This window comes from Petromyzon marinus, chromosome 1 (genome assembly GCF_048934315.1).
Source record: "Petromyzon marinus isolate PM22_M1 ecotype Great Lakes invasive population chromosome 1, UKy_Petmar_22M1.pri1.0, whole genome shotgun sequence".
NCBI classification, from domain to species: domain Eukaryota; kingdom Metazoa; phylum Chordata; class Hyperoartia; order Petromyzontiformes; family Petromyzontidae; genus Petromyzon; species Petromyzon marinus.
Genome location: NC_133667.1, coordinates 31,648,541 through 31,662,566, shown reverse-complemented (window position 1 = coordinate 31,662,566; position 14,026 = coordinate 31,648,541). Strand labels below are relative to the sequence as shown.

The 14,026-nt window shown below is 47.3% G+C and overlaps 1 protein-coding gene across 1 annotated transcript; it reads left to right on the top strand.

Moving 5' to 3' along the window:
• Window positions 1-278: 278 nt before the first annotated feature.
• On the top strand, window positions 279-10,199 carry LOC116940048 (relaxin-3 receptor 1-like). The gene is made up of 2 exons (XM_032949309.2): window positions 279-1,226; window positions 4,202-10,199. Exon 2 carries the CDS (start codon window positions 4,319-4,321, stop codon window positions 5,846-5,848), a length of 1,530 nt encoding a protein of 509 aa, XP_032805200.2. The 5' UTR covers window positions 279-1,226; window positions 4,202-4,318; the 3' UTR covers window positions 5,849-10,199.
• Window positions 10,200-14,026: the final 3,827 nt, after the last annotated feature.

The window sequence follows — 14,026 nt, the reverse complement described above, 5'->3', positions numbered from 1 at the left end:
AGTAGTATTTGGGAGAGAGTCTCCTTCAATCCCTCCAAGTCTATCCACCCCACGGCAGAGAGTAGGTCGCAGGTGTCGGGGTAAGGTCTGGATACTTCATTGTCTCCCAAGACATCTGTCCAGCGTGGATTTAATGTATGAGAAGGAGTTATCTTAGATCTCACTTAAGTATAAGCCCGTTTACTGCAATTTGTGTAAGCATGCAATTGCAGGGTTACACCTTTACCTTTTGAAAGTAAAATTAGTCTGCCGGTCAATTTATTTTAAGATGTACATCTACAGCGTTTCTGTCAATCCACTGCTTGATAAGAAATTCCACACACCTTGTGGGCCGTCGAAAATAAAATAAAAACATACTTCACCCACGCTGGATGAGCTTGATGGCAACAGACAAGGGGGGGAATAAAACATCGATAAAACTTGCCTTTAATCAAGTAACTTGAATCAGAAAAACTGCAGGATTAAAGTTTCATGGAATAAAAAAAAATCACCAACTGCGTTTTACGTAATTTTCAAAAGTGTGGTCGGAAGAAAAAAAAAAACCCACCCCCAATTATAATCTGCACGAAGACGGCAGAAATCGGCGTGACTGGCCGTTCTGAATAAATGAAGAGAACGCGCGAGTACTCTGGTGCAGCAGCGCAGCGCGTTTGGGAACTTCAGCTCGGACACACCGAGGGCGGCGGTGGCGTCAGAGGCGCGCGGACCGCCGCCTATAAAGGCACGCGAAGCGCGAAGCGCAGCTCCACAGCAACCGAGGCGACGAGCGAGCGATCGGCTCCCCGAGCCCCTTCCCCCTTTCTCTCTTCGCCTTCCGAGCGACACGAGGCAACGAGGGATGGACGCGCGACGGAGTCGCCACGGGAGCTGAATAATTACACGAAGCCCGCCCGCCTGCCTTCCGGCGCTGTTGTTGGGAAAACTGCGCGTCCGAATTTACAGACCCCGACGTCCTTTAGAATATTGCGAAGAAATCGGAATTGTTGCGAATGTTTGAGTGGCGAGGCATGCATTTTTCAGTTGCGTTTACCAATTACTGCAAAAGCAGATCCCTCCGCTGCTCAAATCCATGGTATTCGCGTGCCTAATTGTTCTGGTTGCTAAGCCTCGGGGTGTTATCGGTTTCTTTTTTTCCCTCAAGGAAGTGTTTGTGAAAAGCCCTTTGCTGCCCGTACCAGCGACGGGTTGATCTGAAGGGTAACCACCGCATCGATCACCGACACGAGGTGAGTGGTGTTTTTGGTGTAACCATTATAAGACAAGTTTTTGGCCGATCTATATAATTATGTGCTTTACCTGTCACACTATAAAATTGATGTTATTGTTTTTCTTTGCAGACAGTCATATCTCAAGGAGTAGATGTTTTGTTAAATAGCTATTTCTGCGAGTGAGTTAATCGTGAAATAGTGTACCCATTTTTGAATGACGGATCTTATTTTTGAGTCATTTTTCACATACATCGGATTTGATTTACTAAACGTATATTGCGTGCTGACACACGTATGGTATATATATTTACAGACTCAACAAAAAAATTAACCCGTGAGCAGAACGATATTTTTAATCGCGTGAAATTATTTTATATATTTCTGCGATATACGTGGTTCAAATGGCACAGCTTATGTGCTTGCGTAATTTAATTGGGGCAAGCCAGATGCTCATATAGATACAAACGGAGCAAGGATAAAACACTACCCGAATTTAAATGATAACAAAATGTGTACACGTCCAGCCTGTTTTTGTTTTACGTCAGTCCACTGCTGGATGAATGCATCCCCACACATTGTGGGCTGTTAGCATAATATCATCATACTTCACCACGCTGGTCAGTGCGAGGTGATGTAGGCGGGGACAGGGCAGAAAAAACTGCCCTCTGCTGCTCATGACACCTATATAACCCCTGCCTTTGGGATATGTTGGTCACCCATTCCAAGCGCTGATCCACGCTCAACGCTGCTTAGCTACTCAGATCTGACGAGATTGAACGTATTCCAGGTGATTTGGTCAACGTTGACAAGCAGATAAAATCAGCAAAAAAGGGCAATACTTTGAAAAAATAACATCTGAGGGTAAAGGCCCTCTGAATGCTTTGGCAAGCAATAATTTAGCCATTCATGGTTAGCTGAAGAAATGTCCAAATTCACCTCTTTCTTAGCCACTGCTGAGAATGTACGAATGAAGACAGCTTGTTTTTACCCACGCACTGTTTGGGTTTCTTTGCTGATAAAGCTGCGATATACAGTACGTATGTGAAAAAAAAAAACCCGTGGTATTTTGCTCCACACTCGCATAATATTTTTTTCGCGAACCCTTTGTTACATCTCACCAAGTGTAGACATTTGAGATGTCTGACATAATCCATAAAATTGTGGTTTTTCACGTCGAGGAAAAAACATTTCCATAAAAAAAAAATATTTTGTGCGTGTTGGTTTTTAATGGGAGAACATTGGATCTTGGTTTAAAGCTTTCGTGACTGCAGGAATTCATACTCTTTGGCTCTTTCGGTAAACTCACGTAGATAATCTACGTAGATTATTGATTTACACATTGTGTGTTCGGTCATCCTCACAGCAGCGGCTTTTGGCTAACCATCGAACAAATACAGTCACCGCATCGCGCGCTTCAGATGCGCTTCTGCGAGCGTCCGGAACGCACTTCCTTCCGATATTAGGAAACCACTGGAGCTATGCACTTTGAAATTTAGATTGAAAGCAAATTTCTTTAGAACTACTTTTTGTGTTTAGTTTGTGGTCCTTCCCCCCGCATCTCCGATTATGTATGTATGTTGCATTTTGAACTTCTTTCGCACCGTACGTAGCCAACCGTGTTAATTGGAGGTGCAACCTCTATGTACGGTACAAAATAAGTTCAACAAACATACATTCTGAATCATTTTAATTTGATCTACATTCAGCATTGAAAATGCATCGAAAATGCTGAATGTAGATCAAAATAAGGGAAATATCTGGCCGTGAACGAGAAGTCTATTTTGCTGCGAAAGACGGCAAAGATTTGTGAAGCATTTGATGCACAGCTGCCGATGGATTCACACGATTATAGGTAAAAGAGCGACCCTGTAATTGCTCGCTCAAGCTACTGCTGGCGGAGGGGCCTCCACGAGAGGGAGCTCTCGAGGGTATTTGGCCTACTCTTCCATGCTAGCTATAATTTCTAGAAAACGTGGGAATACTCACGCTTTACCCCACCACAAGCGACCGTACCATTGCTGTGCACCCATTTACACTCACGAATACACAGAGTCCCGGGGGAATTCTAGGAAATTTAACTATCGTTTCAAATAAACGACAAACTAAGCTATTTTTTATTTTACCAGGTAAGGCCGACTGAATGATATAGCTCTTTTTCAGAAGCGACCCGGCCACAATTGATAGCCCAATAAAGTGGCTTATCATGTAAAAATGTAGGGCAGCCAAATACTCTAAACGCATGCGTCTGAATGTGGAGGGGAAATCCGGAGGACCCGGAGAAAAAAATTCCACACGACCATGGGAAGAGAGACACGCAAACTCCAAATGTACAGGCGTCATGGTCAGGATCGAACCCACGACCTCCTCCATATCAGGCGAGGCGATTAACATCTCCTAGCCACCGTGGCCCCACGCTGGGGGATTGAACTGAACCGGCCACCTCTAAATTGCAATTTCAGTGCTGCTAAATATTACAAGGTGGCAACATGTCTCAGAATTTGTTTCGGAACAAATTGTCAACTTTAATGTGGGGGAGCTGGAATTAAAGCTCTTCATAAGCAATTAAACTCCAAGTTCTTACTATTGTGATGTAAAGTTGTTATTAATATGGTTAAAATCCGCTACAGACTGCAATAAGCTTTCGGAGATTTAAGAAAGCGATTAAAATATTACATTCAAATGTAGCTGTCTACTGTGCATGTGTAATATAACAAGAACAAAAAAACCCCAGCATGGCACAGAAGATTAAGCAGATGTTGGATGAACACAGAGCTCGCATGGGGAATGTCACATCTCGTTCAGATCATGGTCTGTTTTTTATTCCGCCAGGCAAAAACATTCGTCATATACTCCGAAGGACGTTCCAGAACAAATCTCACGCTCCAAAAACAATATCGCACAAAGCAAAAGAAAAAAAAATATTCGGGGATACTCTCAGGGCCCGCATGATATGTCTCTGTTGCTCAACCATTCCCTCTCGTGTTGTTCCACAGGCGGCCGCTGCCAGGGTTGTCTCTTGCCAGTCGCGTGGGGGGATATTTTCGTACCTGATTGCATGAAAGCTGCTCCGCGTGCTCCAATTAAAGCACCGGCGCAGCGAGGTGGAGAGAATGAGCGTGACCTCAGGGCCCGAGATGAGCGCGGTCACCGAACCCCCGCTGCCAAGGTCCCTACTCATCTCGCTGTGCCGGGAGCTTCCCTCGGCGACCCTCGACGGCGCCAACGGCAGCAACGCGTCGCTCGGATACCGCCCGCCCGACAACTGCAGCGACGAGTTCGAGTCCGAGGTGCCCGTCGATGGGTCGCCGGCTCTGCGCATCATCATCTCGCTGGTCTACTCCGTCGTGTGCGCCGTGGGGCTCGTGGGCAACCTGCTCGTCTTCTACGTGATGCGCAACAAACAGGCGCGCAAGAAGTCCACAATCAACTACTTCGTCGTCAACCTGGCCATCACCGACTTTCAGTTTGTGCTCGTGCTGCCCTTCTGGGCCGTCGAGACGGCGCTCGACTTCAACTGGCCCTTCGGCGACGTGCTCTGCCGCCTCGTCTCCTCGCTCACCGTGCTCAACATGTACGCCAGCGTCTCCTTCCTCACGGCCATGAGCGTCGTGCGCTACTGGGCCATCGCCTCGGCGGTGCACTCGCGGCCGCGCCCCACCGGCTGCTCCCCGCGCTGGATCAGCCTCGTCGTGTGGCTGGCGGCCTCCGCGGCCAGCGTGCCCACCGCCGTGTTCTCCACGGCACCCACGGTGTCGGGCGTGCCGCTCTGCCTGCTGCGCTTCCCCGAGGGCCAGTTCTGGCTGGGCGTATACCACGTGCAGAAGATCCTGCTCGGCTTCCTGCTGCCCCTGGTCATCATCTCGGCGTGCTACCTGCAGCTGCTGCGGTTTCTGCGGCACAAAAACCCCGCGGGGGCCCAGCGGACCGGCCGGCGGTCGCGCGTCACGCGCTCCGTCACCGTCGTGGTGCTGTCCTTCTTCGTGTGCTGGCTGCCCAACCACGCCATCACCCTCTGGGGCATCTTCGTCAAGCTTGGCGCCGTGCCCTTCGGAGACGCCTTCTACACGGCGCACGTGTACGTGTTCCCCGTCACCGTGTGCCTGGCGCACGCCAACAGCTGCCTCAACCCGCTGCTCTACTGCCTGCTGCGGCGCGACTACCGCCAGGCGCTCCGCCAGGTCTTCTGGCGCCCCCCTTCCTCGCCGCCCACCGCCACCACGCACACCTGCCACCTGCGACCCTTCTCGGGCACCTGCCGGCCCGAGCCCGAAGTCGACGACCTGCAGGCCGTCATCCAGCTTCAGCCCATGGACGGGGACGAGAAGGGGCGGCGGCAGTCCAAGCAGCAGCAGCAGCAGCGCAACGTTGGAGTGGCGTGCACGTCACGCCGCAACCTCCACCCGCAGCACCTCCACCCCAACCGTAATCATGTCCAGCAGCAGCAGCAGCTGCATCTGGGGAGTAGGACTCAGTCGCAGCTCGCGCGCACTCACACGCGCCCGGGTGTGTACGTGGGTTGCCGGGACGTGGCCGTGTCGGCCTGCTCCACCACCACGTACCTGACCGGGACCTACCGGTCCTGCACGGAACGCGCCGAGCCACTGCCGGCCGTGGCATCGGTCGGGAACACGATTTACTGAGGGTGGTCTGGAGTGCACGGCACCGTTCGGTCCGACAAAAGTGGGCCCGGCCGGACGGCTGGCCGACCGTCACACGGAGCTGTGGAGGTCGAGGTTCAATGTCCCTGCGGTGTACTGCGTGTAGCTGGCGTTCAGTGTAACGCTGGATGACGATGGACTTTGAAGAGGGGCCATACGCAGAGCACCGCGCCTTCACCTTGGACCACGAAATGTAATTTATTGTGTCTTACGGTCGATTTCCAAGCGTTTACAGCACACGATCGTGGCGATAGATTATCGGAAAACGTGTGATAACGTTTAATGTGTATGTCTACATTATAATGTAGCTGTTTCGGCTATCCCGGAGATTGTACTGTATATACAGGTTTTGGCATAACAAAAACGTATTCGGCATACCTGTGTATCTTTTCCTGGAATTTAGTGGTAACCCGCTACACTGCAGGTGAAAATTCTCCACCTTTCAAGGAGCAGAGTGGCGTGTCCGTGCGTGCGTGCTTGTGGGGAGTGGTTGTGCAGCGGTTAACACGCTGCGCTACGAACCTGGCGACCTCAGTTCGATTTCCACTCACGGCCAACACCGGTGGTAATTATCTGAACCAGTCCTGGGCCTCCCCTCAGTCGACTCAGCCTCAAATGAGTACGTTGGCACGGTGCGTAAAAACATTGCCAATGGGAAGACAAAGGCGGTCGGGCGTGGTGCTGGCCACCCACCCCCTCGTGTACCGTTACGGCCTTCACACGTGCTCGTGAACAGCACTTGTCGAAACAGCCTGTTAAGGTTAAACGGGGGATCTTCGTCTTTTTGCGCGTCCGTATCGGAGCTGAAACTGCAACATTGCGATTCGGGTCACATCATTCGAGCATAATGGATGCGCATGAAGTTATACCACAGCCGCCCACAAGTGGTTATCAAACATACATTTTACATGCTCTACATTCACGCGTGCGCGGACTCAATATGTGGCCAAATCTAATTGTGGCTTGGTCACTGGCTGCTTGCTTTCAATTACCATTCCTGCGGCGGAGCAGGTCCTGCGCAGATATGAAGGAATTTCCCCAAGATATGACGGGCTGTGGTATTAATGCGATATAATGCGTAGCCACACCGACTGCCGTACGGTACTCGCGGTGGGGGGGGGGGGGGATGTCGTTTTCTTCTTCTCCAAAATATATCACGATGCACTTTAACGACGTGGTGTTTGATCTTTGTTTCTGATCAGAAAAGCACCGCAGCGTCTGAAGCAGTCTCCTAATGTAATGTATGTAAGTATGAATATAGCCCATAGGCCATTTATATAATACGAGCAGCATTGTGCGAATGACATGTTTTGCAAAATAACAGATGTTTTGCACATGAGGCTATTTATGACCCACAATAAAAAAAATACAATTCATTAGTAAGTCATTATATATACGCATATCGGTGGAGGTGGGGAAGGGGGAATGGGGGCGGGTGCAGTGGTTTAGCACATTGTGCTAATAGCCCAGCGGCCTGAGTTGTATTTCTGCCTTTGGACAATATCAGCGGTGAGTGTTGTCTGATCAGTTCTTGGGGTGCCCTCCTTCGCAAGCCCACACTAACCAGAATGGTGAAGTATGGTAAAAAAAACTCCATGACTTATACGGTGTAGGGAGATTTTCACCCAGCAGTGGATTGACAAAGGGCTGTAAATTAATATCATTAATATTTTTTCACATATCTAGAACATTATACATCTTGTACAACTTTAAGGAATAATTTTATCTTGCCGAAAAGAACGTGTGAAATTTCGAGCATTTTGTAGTTCATGTTTCAATAATAATAATAAAGGTCGCGGCTGGCAGAAATGTGCGTCCAGTGGCTGCGTGAAGCGATTTGAAAGAGTTCGGCACGAGTTCTATCCCCGCAATAATTACACAACCACTGAGCTTTATAGATGTGAGCACTTCATAAATTGGGCAGACCAACAATTGTATCAAATCCTTGTCTTGTCATCTGCAACAGGTTTCGGGGGCCATTTTATACTCGCTTAAATCGCTCCATGAGGCAGCTGCTAACGCTGCTCTGACCTTTTCCCAACGGTTCCGAAAATTGCACAGCCCCTGAAATTATTCGCTGCTCAGCTCTTAAAAAAAAAACTACCGACGTGATAGCATGCGAGCGCGTTTGGTCGGAATGTTATTGAAGTGACTTGTCACGGCCGACATTAGCCACTGAGACAGCGGAGCGATACGTTGGGGGGACATCTTGCGACCGCCGGTCAATTTTGTTTATAAAGTTGGGAATTAAAATATACGTGCCGGTTTATGGATAATGTTTCGGTTATTATTTTTGTTGAAGTACTTGTTGCTGCGCGTTCCACCTTTGTGATCCCATTCAAGTGTTATGGATGTAATGTGGCAGCAGTGCATGATGTTTACTGCACAAATCACAGTGTGTGGAAATAAGAGAGTCCAACACTTTATTTTGCAGCCGAGGCTATTATTAATACATTATCTTGTCCCCAAAATGTTTTGACTGTCCAATGTGGATGTGCCTGTAATCACACGCGCCTGTCTGTGTGTATGAATGTACATGTACACTACGTGCTTGGCAGCTTGGACATAAACAAACACGTGGTTTAAAGTTACATTTGCAAGGCTGCATTTTTATTTTGAAAATATTTACAATAACTTCTTCTTCACGAGGCAGATATTGGTAAACGCGTACTTCTGCAGTGTAAAACAATGTAATTTTAGGCGTGCAATAAATTCAGTGATTAATGGTTTCAAATATATTCTTAGGCCCTCGTTAAATGCATGAAATTAGGAAATTGCATCTCATGCAAATTATATTCTAATTTTATGGTAATGTTGCATTTAGGCCAATAGAACTAATGAACGACTGTGCAAACACGTTTAAAAAAATAAAAATGGAAACCACATGGCAAAAAAGACTTGGGCAAAAAAAGAAATGCTTGCATTGAATCGTAACCCAAAATCACCGAGGAGGCAAATCGTTACACGCCGACTACCTCAAGTTCAAAGATCCGGCAGATGCATGTGAAAATACTCATCCGATTTCATGGGGAGCGCTAGCGTAGCGTTTAGCGCGCTGCGCTACGAACCCGGCGACCACAGTTTGATTCCCACTCGCGGCCAACGCCAGTGACGATTATCTGAACCGGTCATGGGCCTCCCCTAGGTCGACTCAGCCTCAAATGAGTACACAGTGTGGTGTGTAAACTTCCCCACTGGGGAGACTTCCTCCGGCCGGGCGTGGCGTTGCCCCCTCCTCCCTCGTGCGCCGCGCCGGCATTAATACAGTAGGTGCTCGACTATCAAAGTGAGCCCTGACAATTCGGTTGATGTAGAAAAACGGGCCGAGAAGACCCGCAAGCTCCGAAGTTTACCCTTCCTGAACAAATGGAAGTGACGAGTCATACTGATGGACACGGGTCAGAATCACATCACACCAGGTTGTGCTAAATTAGCCACGGGTGCTTGTTGTACGCAACTCGCAGTCAAGTGCCGTGCCCCCCCCCCCCCCCACCCCGCTACAAAAGGTGACAGGCAGCCTTTAAATGCTACACGAGAGTCGTCAGGGTCTGAATGTTGAATGGAAATGCCAACTGCAACAAATTGAAACCTATTTTTGTCGATTCTCTAAGAGTTCAAAAGATGTATCTGTAGTGCCTCGACATGCTCTGGCATTTGGTGCCACGTGAATATAAATCATGGTCTATTATTGCCGCTGGCCTACAATGTCAAGGTCGCTTACATAACCAAACAGGTGCAAGCATAGCCTTACAAAGGTGCCCCAAATTAAAGCATTTACGCCATTTATTCCAGTTGGTGGTAATCAACATGTCGATGGGTTTGTGCTGCTCAGAAAAAAAAGAATTCTTCATGTTCAATGCAAATCGTAGCATGTGTAAATATGTTGTATATTTATACAGTAAATGACATTGTTTCTGTCTCATCTAGAGAACGTGTTGCTTAAATAAATGCGTTTCTTAATAAATAAATAAAGCATCTCATTTCTCTCTTGGCCCGACTTGGCTCTGCAACAAAATCAACGCAGATTTGTCAATGTCTCCATTTCCTCTTTACAAGGCAGAACAATGCCATTCTACAGTACAGTATTTTCTTATGTTTTTATTCACTCACAGAACGTGCACGCACGCACACACACATATTTAACTGACGTAAAGCTTTGCTGTGTTAATATTGTGGCCAAATTGTGAGCAGTTTTTTTTTATCGTGGCAGTTGTGTAATGTGGCAGTGTTGTAGGGGAACTGGTCTCTTGGCCAGTGATGATGCGCGGCTGTTCGTGCAGTTGCATGGCATTTTACAAATAATAATAAAAAAAAATATGATGTGGTACGCTGACCTTTTGTGAATGCCTTTGGTGCAAAATAAAAGGAGGATAAAGCGGGGGGGGGGGGGGGGGGGAGTTGCGGTGTTCCACGTAACGCATTGTCTCTGCGGCAAGATTAAGACGTGCATTGGCTCGACACTAAGGCGAGGCACAATACCGAGTCGACGCAGGCCACCCTCGGTCGCAAGCAACGGGCTCTGTGCGTCATAACGCTTGAAGGGGAGAACACCCTGAACGGTCCGGCCGTTTTTGTGGCGGCTCAAGAGGGGCGGGGGTAGAACCCAACCTCCTGGATTAGAATTGCGTAGGCAAGAGACAGAGCGAGCGGCAGACCAGAGATGAGACGGAGAGTCAAGATCTGGGAGAATATGGCGAGCGTTGGTCGAAGGCAGAAGGATGTCGCAAAGAGTGCGAGAGATTCGGAGCAGACCCTCGCCACCCCCCGTATACACAGGCCGAGGTGAAGTGGAAGAAGGACGTGAGGCTGTATTGGGCTCTGGATCATGCGCGAGCAACGTTATGTGGAAACGTTTGGAAGTAAATGCCATAATTAAATCTGGAAATATGAGCATTAGCCGATGAAATTCGAAAGTCAAAATATATCGTTTGAGTTGATGTTTAACTCTGGTCAATGGGACATCTCTACGAACTGGAAAAAAATGGGTGTAAAACCCAAACAAAGCAACGCGTAATGCACGTTCATACGAAGTTGACAGTCAGCTGCAAGTAATTATGTGAGACATCCACAACACCCATGATGCTCTCTGTTGGCATGCACGTAAATAACAGCCCCGAGTGTTATTGCGGCTGGTGTCTAAAAGTCAGGACACGGTGCACGTGGAAGCAAATACTGCACCAATGTGGTGCTGGAGTTTTTTCTTCTTCTTATTCTTCTTCTTATTCTTCGAAATTGCCGTGCAGCTTACTGCCATGACGTCTGAGCATTCCTTGTTTAATATTTGGTCCCATCCATTTACCGTGACCTCGATGACGCCATTCTGCACATCCAGGTAATGCCTCGCATTGCACGGTGCAAAGCTCCGCAAAGCAATGTTCTTCATTGGAGTGCCTGAGGTGCACGCTTGGAATGACACTGGGAGACAGGAAGGGGATTGAACGGATTCGAGAACGTGTGCTGGTTAGTGGCATCATATTGACTGTTCAGAAAAATAAGCAGGCTTTTGGGCAGGACTCATCACGAGAAGGGATGATGGGCAGTGGTCATCATTAACAACAAAGTAACAGCCAGAGGAGGGAACACTCCCAAGAGGGCATCCGATTCCGGAGATGGAGCTAAGGAAGCAGCTTGTGTGCAGGAGCTCGATAGATTGTGATGTCACGAGACCGTGAGAAAGGGTGATAGCTTGGGAAAGCCTTCATCCAGAAGTGAATGGACGATGGTCGCCGATGATGATGGTGATATGCAAAAAAATTAAGATCTATGTAGGCTGTTCTGACATGACGCAGAAGGGGCGAGGTAGGGAATAAACAAATATTAATAATACGGATGACGTGAAGAGCAAAAGTAGACGGAGGTTCGTAATTTCAAGCACGTGCAATTCAAAAGAAATATGTTCTTAGTCTTGATTTAAGCATGAGAGACAAAGTTGGAGACGAGGACTGTCGTGGAAAGGTTGCATTTGCACGTTCGGGTGACAGAGAATAAAATGACCTCCCGTCATGCAGAGCTAGAATTAATGTTGAGAATAATGACAGTGTGTGTTATATCACAGTGGAGGGAGCATGCGGTATTTTAGTGGGCGAAAGGTCAGGGGGCTGTTGTGTAAACGTTCATCCGTTTAATTAATGGTCAGCCTGAGTAAGGGCCATGATCATAAAAACATCATTAATAACCATTGACAACCCACGTGTTGGTGTTGACGTTAATGGAATACATCCATTCAGATGCAGAAACCAGAGTGGATAGCTTCTATGACGGCACTGACCCACAAGTGCATTTGAATGTTCTTTGTGCGGCCCCTTTATCAATCCACTGCTGGATGAAAGCCTCTCCATGCCGTGTCAGAGACGTCGAGTGACCATACTTCACCATGTACGTATGTATTATGTACGTTGACCTTCTTTTGCACCGTACGTAGCCAACCGTGCTAATCGGACTTGCAAATCACCATGCTTGGTCCGTTCGGGTGGGTGAACGAATGGGGGCAGGCCAAGGCCGGTTGAGAGAATGTATCACTCGTCACTGATTTTAGGCAAGGACTGGAATCGAAATCAGGTCACTGGGTTCAAAGTGCAATTCGTTAACCACTGCCTCGCTGCATCTCCCCTCGCGTATGTACAGAACCATAATATGAATATGCGGAGGATAGCTGAAGTCTCAAGCCAATATTTTAATACAGGAATGTAGAGTGATATATTTATGTAAATGGACAATTAATCTGGAGATCATCCAATCGGCTAAGAGACCATTCGTATTCATTAGTTATCTTATGCTGGGGATATGCGTCTGGGAGATGACGGGGGCTTGAAGGGGCCTTCATCCAGCAGTGGACTGACAAAAGGGGATGGGCACGCGCAGGCCCAGACTAAAGTCAATAGGGCATCAGTCCGGGCAAATGCCCGGAGGGCCGGTCCATTGTGAAGGCCGGTGAGCTGGTCTGTGTGGGGAAATTTCAAATGTGCTCAAAGTAAAAAAGATATATATATTTTTTATTCTTGGTTCTTTCGATAAAGTCACGTAGAAGGGAAATAACAAAATAATACAAATAAAACAGTAAAATTATCACGACGTTTCGATTGCAACACAAGCAATCATCATCATCAGGTGTGAAAACCACAACAAGAAAATTTTAAAAACCGCCACTTTTTTCAAATTTTCTTGCTGTGGTTTTCACACCTGATGATGATTGCTTGTGTTGCAATCGAAACGTCGTGAGAATTTTATTGTTTTATTTGTATTATTTTGTTATTTCCTTTCTACGTGACATTACCGAAAGAACCAAGAATATGAATCCCTGCAGTCATGAAAGCTTTAAATCGAAATATATCTTTGTTGAAAAAAATATGTTATTAACTCTAATATGTACGCTTCAATGCTTATGTATGTTCTCAGTTGGCACTAAGTCCCATATTCGGCAGCCCAAAAATTTGTATTTCTCACCGGCCCATTTGTGTTTTTGGACCAGCCCAAATAGGCCAATAAGATCGCATGCCAATTTGGGCCGCTGTGTGTTTACAACATTCTTGTCCCAATCCGTCACTGGGCGTGCACATGTTATTGTGGGGCTGTTATTGCTTTGTACAAACTATCGTTATTGATGTCATGGGTAAGAAGGATAGGGGTTTAATGACAGGTGTCAACTCAGACAACAAAGCATCCCTCTATGTAGTAAGTAGGTTGGAGGCTTTTGTAGCAAACAAAAATACGTGTGTGCAGTTACCGGCACATTGTTTATACTAAAAATGTACGGTTGGTTGGAGCGGCCGATGGTAGCACAGATGTTAGGAGCGCACTACGCTATAAACCCGGAGACACGAGTTCGATTCCTGGCCACGGCTGACATCAGTTGGCGAATGATGTTTGAATTGGACGGAGGCTTCCATTTATGAACCTACACCAACCATTGTGGTAAAGTACGTATGACCATGATTGAGACAATGTAGATAGGCCTTCATTCAGCAGTACATTTTCAAATGGGTATAAATATATGTACTACAAATGTATATTGTGGACACGCTCAAATTTAGTCAAATACATAAACTAAAACCCATTGCCTAACTCCAGATATCTGCAGTAGCGCGTAAAGTGGAACGCCCGTGACGAATTGGGCCGGCATGTGTTCATCTCGTCAGATCTCAGAAGCTAAGCAAACAACAC